Genomic DNA, 11062 nt, shown 5'->3' on the forward strand with positions numbered 1-11062 from the left:
ATGCACGTGTACGTGCATATATGTTCAACGTGGTTAGAATATATGACATGTGTTGTTAATCTTTCATCTCCATTCGGAGACATGAAATTAGACGACCAGCAGATTTTATTTTAAACATGAGAAAAATGGGTAGAATGAAAAGGAGAACAATATATAAATGTAATTTTAGTTTTAGACCATAGAGATAGTACCCTCTACTCTTGCTTTGGAAAACCATGAAAAGTATGTTATTGTGAGCATATACTGCACGTCAAAGATCTGATTTCCAACACTTTCTTTACATCATCTCATCAGTCACGCAATATGATTCCTCTGCAAAAGAAAGTAACTCAATGCACACAATAGGGTGACGCACAAACTAAAGTCACGTTTTACTAGACTATGATCTAATTCTGTGGATATTTATCCTTATGATGAGGAAATGTAAGGACTGCATTAAAATTAAAGTAAGTTAGGGTAGTGTAAATTAAGGAATACATTAAGGCTTATTGCTCAATTCGTATCAGTTTATTTTCAACTGTTTAAAGGCTATAGATGACAAACAATTCATAATGTTGTCTAAGGTAAATTAACCGTAATATCCGTATCCAATGCCGCCGAGACCGTAGCCAAGACCAGCACCATAACCTCCCCATCCTCCGAGACCGTATCCTCCGTAACCTCCAAGACCGTATCCTCCCAAGCCTCCAAGACCGTATCCTCCGTATCCTCCAAGTCCGTATCCTCCCAAGCCTCCAAGACCGTATCCTCCGTAACCTCCAAGACCATAGCCAACAACAGGGTGAGTGGCGATGGCGATTTTGTTGTTGTTCTGGCTGCTCACTCCGGTGATTCCTACAGCTAGAATTCAAGAGAAACATCATGATTGGGTCATTTTTTATACCAATAGATATTGAATTCAAGTTATAAAGAAAGTAGTACAGTTTGTCAAATTAAATATACATTTCTGTAAACTGTTCGTACTCACATGAGGTGATAATTTTGCTAAATTAAAATAAATTAGAATTTGCTATAGCTGAAGAACGACTTTGAAATGGAATTTAAAATATAATCAACTAGTTCAATTAATTCATTTCCAAAATATGTTATGAATCAAGAAGGAACAAATCTTCTTCCCTTTTCTACAAGTTATGCCTTTATATTTATTTAAGGTATATAGATTCTTCTAGTGTGAACTAAAAGTCAATTGAATGTATACTCACCATAGGTTGATCCAATGATCATCATCAAAGCAACGGCGAAGATGGACATCTGTAAATGAGAAAAGGATATGTTTATAAAGATCGTACACTAACTCTATAATCAAATGTAATACAGTAAGCTATAATAGGAACATGTCGCTTGGATATTTTATAGGAGAACAATCTTATCTAATATAACCTAAATGTTATCTTCAAAATGTATTTTTAGGTACACGTTCATTCTACGTATTACTAAAATTGTCAGATCTATTGTGATGGAGTGGTAAGTGAGACGGATTAATCGACATAGAGATAATGACCTTCTGCCTCTTTTCGGGCGTTGGTGTTGTATAGATTAATGAAATTTATCATCTTTTTTCATAGTGTTATTGTAAGGAAACAAATGATAGAATATACCTAGGTAGCTATTTTTAATTTTAAATTATATGAATTTTATTTTATGTCAGATATTCCATACCATATAACATAATTATTTGTGTGTGTATGTGTGTGTGTGTGTGTGTGTGTGTGTGTGTGTGTGTGTGTGTGTGTGTGTGTGTATTGCAGTGCAGGAAGACTTTGAACGATCACTGAGATAGCGAACCTAGGATATTACATACATTATACTTGTTCACAAATAATACTTACCACGCTCTTGAAGGCCATTTGTTCTCTTTGTAGTTGAATTAGTTAGTGATGAAAAAATGTATTGAGGCTCCTTATATACCAATGTAATCAGGAAGCTGACCGCTGGAAGAAATCGCAGTTTATCCTTGGCCTTTCATTCCTCTCCAGAAATCGCTTCCTGCCTTGATGATTTCGCCATCCGGATATTGTTACATGCAAGAATACCTGCACTATTGGAGAGAGATTTGTTGAAAAATTTCATAATTATAACCGATGGCCCTACAGCCCTCGAAGGGCCTTGGCCTATCTCCCGACTGCCAGTCTCCATCCAACAATCCTACTTAGAGGTGTGGAGATCTTCAAATTTCATAACAACAGTTATAAAACATAAATGGAGACTCTTGTAATTAAGAATATTTTACACTAAATTTTTGTAACTTTATATCAGCTTAGATCCTTTATATTAATTTTTGTGAAATAGACAAGAGAACAATCCAAATGTTGCCATTGAAATCAATCAGAGAACATCTGACTTATAATTCTTTATCCGTACCACTAAATGGATAGGTTGCAACCTTCGTAACTATTATTTTATGTAGGATACTCTACCTTTCTTGTCCTACTGCTACATCATTATTCAGTGTTTTTTCTTTACAAGCGAAAATAATTATTTTTATCTTGGAATAATATACGTTTGCCTTTCTCTCAAAACGAGACTATAATTTCGTATTCTGGGTATGTTATGAATGTATCATTGAGCCCCTCCTATTGCATCAGATTATTACACGTCATCGCGGTTAGCCTAGAAAGGTAGATAAGTATATAAGCCGTGCCTGATCTACAAATCTTGGGGGTTCCCCCGCAAAATATATGCAATGGTCCCCCTACTTACCTACCTACCTTTACACACACACACTCGTATATACATATACGGTTCGATACCCGGTGTAGGCACAAGGTGGTTCGGATCCTACTTTAAAATGTAGGTCCAGTCACGTTTAGCCTTTCTGTGAATAATGTGGACTTTAAACAACAATTCAACAACAACATATTATATATATACACATTCATGTATAATGTATGTGTATGTGTGTGTGTGTGTGTGTGTGTGTGTGTGAATAATTCTTGATCTTATGTTGCCGGTCCACGTGCCGGAGTGGTTACCACATCGCGCAACGACGTCAGGGGTACCTTCCTGGGCATGGATGTTTGTGAGTGTCCATTCATCAATTTCATCATATCATGACTCATCCCCATCTTCGCAATTAGCGAAAAGTGCCACAAGAGGGAAGTAAAATAAAGCAAATCAATCAATTGATCTCATGTTATCAAAGTCGCAAATGAGAGCCTAGAGTGTGATTCAAAAGTCCCTTAAAAAGCCCTATGAAAGGTAAGGGAGTTGGGCTGGGTACAATTGGTCATGATCAGTTCTTATGTATGCAGACGACATAGCCATCTTGTCCGAGACAATAGAGGGTTTACGAAGGGGCATAGATAATATATACGAGAGGTGCAACAAATATAAACTGAAAGTAAACGTTAAAAAATAAAAATGGCTATATGTTTAACGGACAGGAAACATGGACATATGGGGGGGGGGGGGGAATTTAATAGAGCAGGTTAAAAACTTCACGTACCTGGGGGCAACACTTTCCATGACTGGAAGCTTGTCACACCACATAAGAGCAAGAAAGACCAAAACAAAATATGCAGTAGAACAAGTCATAAGGACAATAAATAAGGCACCTCAAAGGCCTTTCCTGGTCATTCAAAACCACTATTCATCAATAATATTCCGAACATGAAATTATGGAGTAGAACTGTGGGGGTTAAAGGGGGACAACACAATAACCGTCACACAAAGAGATTTTTATAAGAGGGTAATTGGCGTAAGCAGAGGTACGGCTAACTGTGGGCTCCTCAATGAATTGGGCTTGAACAGGGACACGGTACAAGCACGGATGAGGGTTGTTAAATATTGGATGCGAATATCATTAGAGGGCCAAACTACGCTGAGGGGACAATGCTTAGAAATACAGACAAGGGAGGAAAACGTTCAAAACTGGGGTTGGGAAGTGAAGAATCTCTTATACAATAATGGAATGGGTTGAGTATGGAAAGAGGGAGGAAGTGGGGCATTTTAATAGAAAACCAAATTAGAGACAGATTACTGGACATATACAGACAAGAAATAACAGCAGACTGCCAAACAAAGTCCTCAATCAGGGGACAGTTAAGAGTAAGAGATTGGGGAAAGCGAAATATGTTAATGTTGTCGGAAAAGCAACAGAGCAAAAGAGGCGCGCTGGCATGGTTCAGACTAGGGGGATGGAAACAATGAACGAAGAGAAACGAAGAAGGGGAAACTATATGTTGCATGTGCGATGGAAAGGAGACGGACGAGCATATCCTCGTGAACTGCCCTTCTACACGTAACCTAAGGGACAAGTTTCTGAAAAACGTAACAGCGAGGGAGGTGATAGAAGTGGTAAACGATAGAATAAAGACAAAAGAAGCGGGACAAGTGGGAAATACCTGTGGGAAGTAAGAGAACGGCGGGGAAAGCTATTACAGAAGACAGCGAAATTAGTGATCATGCTCAAACCAAGCCATGTTTATAGTGTAACGTAAAGTGTAAACACCCCTTATCATAAAGAAGAGGGGAGAATGATAGTGTGAAAGGCAGCCCGAGAAATAGTGCAAGGGTGGAGTTTGTGTGAGAAGTTAAAGATCGGAATTGAAGTATATGGAGAGTGGACACCTAAGAAATCAGACACATAACTTTATTTGATGGCTAAACCATACTTATTATGTCTAATTTTCTTACTTTCTAATTTTCTTATATCTAATTTTCTTATTTTCCTACATCCGATCAATTACTAAGAGTATCTATACATTAACGTAAAGAGGTTACAATATTAATACATGGCTGTAAGGAAAGAGTAAGTGTGTGTAAAGTAAAATTTGTGTAGAGCGTACAGCGTACAACTCGCACAAGGAAAATACAAATAAACAAATAATATATTCTTCAAACAGGTTAGGCTGAGGGGTAACTACGTACATTGGTGTGTTCCAAACGGACGTGTTTCATATTCGTGGCTGCCATATTGAATTCAACTCAAAATGTTTAAATGGGAAAGGGAAGATGTGATATATACGTATATGTATGACACTGTTTTCTCACACCTGGAAAATGGTACATTTGTTACAATCATGCAGCCGTTACTTTTTCCTGATTATAGATAGTTTCAAGAAACCTTCACTACTTCATTTCTCGTAAAATTCTAGGCTGATTTGAATCTAGTCTGACATGTGGGAGATCTAAGGTTGGAATTTTTTCGGTTTTGTTCCCGCATAAATCGTCTCTAGGGCCCACCCAGCCTCAAATCAAATGGTACCCCGGGAGGTGTTGGGGAAAGGCGGCCGCAGTGTGATGCTGATCCCATCACCTCAAGATGGCTGAAACTGAAAATATGTAGGGTCCACATACCCTAAATGTGCTCTCATGGCACGGTGTTGTGTTATATGCACAGGGACCTTTCACTTTATCTTTACCTGTAAATATTGTATTCGTTTCTGTACCGCTGAGTATCTAAGTTTATGTTTTACATACGGATATATGAAACCTCTACTATACCTGAGGCTGAGGAACCCCTAAAGGCTTACTTGTCTCCACCCCCCGCACTACGGGGTTTTGCGGCTCGTAGATCCTTCACTGTATATAACGTAACGATTAAAATGATATTGACTATCATTAAATGTGATAATTCCACATACACTTTATTTTGCAGCATTTTTGTCAGTTGTGTAAATTTTTTACACTTTGTTTCCAATTACAACGTATTATTATTGTATACTTATCTTATTTATTTATTTACTATATTTTGACAACTCCTGTTGTCTTCCAAATTTTTAAAACCAGAGTGGATTATATAGTCGGCAGAGTACCGGTTTTCACCTTATTGTACCTGTGTTCGCGAGATATATCTTCGGGCGGATAATTGTTAGGTTTTGCAGTTTAATTAAAATGCATTGGTCTGATGAAATAAAGTCGTTCTAATTTTTATGAAATGATGATTTGAAAATTCGCTTCTTTTTTCGTGTTCGTATGTTTTGATTACATAATTTCAAACAAAATTATTGCTACAAATTCGTAATTGATATATGACCTATATGACATATTACATGGTTTATGTGTTTCTCGTATATGAGCTGTCAAATACTTCAATTTTATTTAACACTGTGCATACATCTAGGTTATTATCTTTTGCTCTCAGAATACAAATTGAAATTCCATATAACATTTCTAAACACTCTAAACAGAGAGTACTGAAAAATCTAATCCAACTGATGTACAAATGAAGCAATATCATATTAATTTCATTATTGTTTTTCATTGTTCAAACACATATTCATTTATTCCTCCATAATATTTCCTATTATATTATTTCAGTGTATTTTAATTTTAAAATAGTACCTTGCTTTCGTTCCGTAGTTATTATGAAGTATCATTGAAGTTAAAAATACTAGATGGGAAGATGCTTCTGTCGTTTAACATAATGCTATTACCGAACTGGGGGATGCTTTGAGAAAATTTTGCTAGCCGGGGGACACCATCCACTGCATTCCCCCTCACTTCGAGCACTGATTATAAATGATCAAATTGTACAAATAAGAAAATACATTATAGAAACTTAACAGCAGCTATACAGTAAATTTAGTTATTTATTTTATTTATAATAACTACAAAGTAATCATCCTTCGACTGCCAGAATGTACGCTCCCAATCGTGGGTGGTTTCGACTGGAATTCATCCCACGATCCACCCGGTCTGATTTCGAGAAGAAACACTGGGTAGAAAAGTAAAAATGCAACCTAAGCGTGGTGCTGATTCCATCGGCTCAAGTAGCATATTACAGATTTCACGATACAATGTATGGGAAATAACTTTTATGTATTAAAGATGTACGTAATTATGCAGAATAACAGCCTCGTTAGCCTATCATAGTTATTGGTCCTTTCACATCGAAGTTTCCGGGTTTGAGTTGAATATCAGCAATTTCTTAATGAGAATTCTCTCAAGAACTAAGACAGGGATCGCTGAGGTAGTTGGCACATCTTATTTGTTCATCATTATTCGTTAAACGAATGAATTGGAAACATACCTGCATTTCATATCGTAGTAGAAATCTCTGTTTTGACTAGCTTCATGGAAGATCAGGAACAAAAGTTTTATTATGGAATTCAGAGTTAAATTTTGGCAATTCGATTTCACCGTATTTTTACCCTATATTCCTTACGTAATGTGGAAACGCATACGGTCAGAAGGTTAGTCACCTCTAAAAATCCGTAAAAATTTATTTAAATTCTAATATCCTTCAAGTTTCCCTTCAAATAGTTTCGTCATTTTTTCTCTTCCTTCCTAATTTAGTAATTTAGAGGGCTGGTTAGCGTGCAGAGCTTTCATCAGCGATGCCTGAATTCGATCCAAACCATGGCCTTTTTTTCATTATTTCTTAGCTGTGAAAAAGTATACGATTCTCCAGTCCCTTCCACCAACTTGTCTTATTTATTTACTTTCTTCATATCTACTCACGAAATACTATGAATCTAACGAAAACACACAGTTATAGTTAGAACAAGAAACACACCTCACATCGAAGGGTCCAGGTACGTGAAGTTTTTAACCTGCTCTATTAAATCCCCCCCATATGTCCATGTGTCTTGCCCTTTAAACATATAGCCATTTTTGAAAGCCATAATGTTTAATTTTTTAAATTTTACTTTCATTTTATATTTGTTGCACCTCTCGTATATATTATCTATGCCCCTTCGTAAACCCTCTATTGTCTCGGACAAGATGGCTATGTCGTCTGCATACATAAGAACTGATGATGACCAATTTTAACCAGCACAACTCCCTTACCTTTCATAGGGTCTTTTAAGGGAGTTTCGAATCACACACTAGGCTCTCATTTGCGACTTTGATAACATGAGATCAATTGATTGATTTGCTTTATTTTACTTCCTTTTTGCGAGAGTGATTATTCCTGTTTGTCTATTTATCATTTTAGTTTAAAAAAACATTCCTCACTACTCCCATGATTAGCCTTCGTTTCAGTGTGATTGTTCTGCATGGACAAGGTCATGTTAGACTGATAAGCAGATACCACGTGACTCCGGGGCCAACCGTCAGTACCGCAGAGAAACTTCGTTAGCTTTGCGAGGTTCCTTCGCATCTTTGATAAAGTGCATGCTCCGTGCCTGTAGTCCAGGTACGTTTTGCATAACTGGCCAACTAGCAGTAAGTTTTGACTCTGGATATTTTTTGAACTTGGAGAAAAGTAATGAAGTGAAGAAAAACATTATTTTTCTGTATGTTTCGATTGTGTGCTCAAATGTTGAAGTAAACATAACTCTGTGACAGAGAACAACAATTACATTAGCCAGTCATTTCCGAGAAAACAGCGCTTCAAAGATTAGAAACTTAGCAAGCGTTATAATTTCAATAGCATATGGGGTTAGTCTTGTTAAGAGAATGTTAGATAATATTTTATATGTTGTTGAGAGTAGAGAAATTCCTCTTTAATTATTGCAGTTCATTTTATCACCTTCTTTAAACACAGGAACAATTATGGATTCTTTCCACTGTTGAGGGATTTCTTCTTTATTCCATATTAACCAAATTAATTCATGAATTTGACATATTAACGAATTTCCACCATATTTAATTAACTCAGCTGGTATTAAATCAATGCCAGGTGCTTTGTTATTCTTTAGCCTTTTAATAGCATCTTTAACTTCAGTCAAGTTAGGTTCTGGAACTAAAGGTTCTGCTGTGTGTACTTCATTTACTTCTGATTTATCTTATACATGAACACTTAAAAGTTCATTAAAGTAGTTCCTCCACCTATTTAAAATATCGCTTGGGTCAGCCAAAAAATTGACGTTTTTATCTTTATCAAACCAAGGCTTACTTTTTCTTCGTTTATGGTATCCTATACTTTCTTTAGCTGCTGATTCTATTGCATTACGTATGAGTTCCGAATTCTTATTTACGACTGTTTCATTTATATTGTCATCATCATTTAAATGTTGCAAAACAGCAAAGCTATTTGACAGTTTAATTTGGCAATCTTTCTTAATTTTTTTATCAGCAAATTTTCCTTTATTAAATTATAGAACTTTCAGATTTTGTTGCTTATGATTTATCACTGCGAGTCTTTCTCTTAATTTAGCAATTACTAAATAATGGTCAATGCCACAGTCAGCACCTCTTTGTGAACGAACGTCAATTTTACTAGTATGTCTTCTCTTATCAATGAGAATATGATCTATCTGGTTATGAGTTTTACCATCTAGAGAAGACGAGGCATATTTATGGATATCTTTATGTTTAGAAGTGGTACTTTTCACAATTAAATTCTTTGAGGTTGCAAAAGTAATTAATCTTATACCATTATCATTACTTAATTCATGAAGACTTTCTTTACCAATCGTGGGTTTAAATGACTCTTCTTTACCAATCTGTGCATTACATTCGCAAAGAAAACAGATAATAGGTTACGGTTTAAGGAGATATTGGTAGTCTCCATCGTCGCGTTTAACACCATAAGCAGGCTGTTGGGCTCAAAGTAATTACTGCAGAAAGATTACACTTATTTCATTAATGCATAGTATCCCCCAAATACTCTTCATATAATTAACACAGTTTTATTTTACAATTGAGTGATATGATTTTAGTGTTTTACATAATAACGAAGTTATTTATGAAACGTATTGTTGCGAAAATGTTTGAGATAACAAAGCATTCCATAAAATCAAACTAGTTCTACAATTTATATCTCCAGTACAGGGATTTTCGCATTTCAAAACTCGCAGCCCCTTTACAAAGGGGAATAGATTTCCACGTATAAAATAGGGTGAGGCACAAAAAGAAGTCGTACTCTATTAAAGTTTGATCTGTCGTTATAATGAAGAAATTCGAATGCCAAGATCAGCACCGTAACCTCCCCATCGTCCAGGACCGTATCCACAACAGCCTCCAATACCGTAGGCAACAACATGGTGGGTGGCGATGGCGATTTTGATGTTGTTCTGGCTGTTCACTCCTGTAATTCCTACAGCTAGAATTCAAGAGAAACATCACGATTGGGTCATTTTTCCTGATTTTAGGAAGTAATCTACGTAATCTGTAATCCGTTTTATATCACTAGATTGTAGATTTTCTTATTTTACTTCGCCACATATATTCATGTATCTATTTTCATGAATACAAAATACCTTATTTCCAACAAGTGTAAGGAAGAAATTTGTAGGCTGTATATCCGCTCTTAACATTATTAGCAGGCCACTGACCTCAAGATTTTGTAGAAATATTAAATTTCAATAATGTGAAAAAAATACATCAAACTACATCAAACTGGTTTATTTATAATTAATATTAAATTAACAATAGTTTTCAGTTAACTGACATAATTTCAGTACTTACAAAAATAAAGAGACAAAATTAATTATTTAGAAAATGTTATTCAATTTTCCTAAAAAGTACAAGCTAACAAAGTATTTCACAAAATAAATAATTTTTTTTACACTTTAAATTCAACATTATAGTCTGACCTTAGTCTTTAGTGAAGGGATTCCTAGCATTTTTTTCACTCGTAGCACCTTTGTAAACATGGTTCAATTTCGGCTGCACCGTTCATAGAACAATATACTTTAAATTTTAAAAATGCTAATAATATTTTTTTCTTTTTTATACTAGTACAGCAGCCAACCACAATGTGATATAAAATTAATAATTTAGTTACCAGACTTGAGATTGTAGTTTAGCGCACAAGACTATGATGTGTGACAAAGTAATTGAATTGAATTGAAAACACAATTCCCAAGTCATCTTGAACAACTTTGTATGTTTCCTGCTTTGGATTTTTATTTTTGCCATAAATGAGAAGACTTTTCACACAAGTAGGAAACCGAAAACAGTAACGGTAGTCATGTTGCTTTTCTTGCTAGTAAGGGCACCCCTTCACCAGCCCAAAAAGAAGCAGTGAGGGATGGCTCACAGTTCTCAAATTTAATTTTCAGAGCAGAAACAGCACAAAGCTCAACCAATTCGCCTCGTCCACAAGGGCCTTCTGTAAAGTCAAATGGTGAGGTAAATCAGTGACATTGCTCGATATTAAAAGATGGAGAGTAGAATATATCGGCTTCATCTTGTAGTTTTGACAAGTGGTCTAGAATGAAGTATTTCA

The 11062-nt window shown here is 35.7% G+C and overlaps 1 protein-coding gene across 2 annotated transcripts; it reads right to left on the reverse strand.

Annotated features, from left to right (window-relative positions):
• Window positions 1-440: 440 nt before the first annotated feature.
• Window positions 441-1862, reverse strand: LOC145991815 (uncharacterized). 2 transcript variants are annotated; one of them, XM_083127869.1, is made up of 4 exons: window positions 1830-1862; window positions 1203-1251; window positions 757-840; window positions 441-708 (listed from the first exon to the last, which is right to left on the reverse strand). In XM_083127869.1, the coding sequence occupies exons 1-4, from the start codon at window positions 1845-1847 to the stop codon at window positions 569-571; spliced, it is 291 nt and encodes a 96-aa protein (XP_082983995.1). In that variant the 5' UTR covers window positions 1848-1862; the 3' UTR covers window positions 441-568. The 2 variants fall into 2 exon arrangements, with proteins under 2 accessions (XP_082983995.1, XP_082983989.1); XM_083127863.1 differs by having other exon boundaries at window positions 449-840.
• Window positions 1863-11062: the final 9200 nt, after the last annotated feature.

Source organism: Lepisma saccharinum, chromosome 1 (genome assembly GCF_977018435.1).
Source record: "Lepisma saccharinum chromosome 1, izLepSacc3.1, whole genome shotgun sequence".
In the NCBI taxonomy this organism is placed as follows: Eukaryota; Metazoa; Arthropoda; class Insecta; order Zygentoma; family Lepismatidae; genus Lepisma; species Lepisma saccharinum.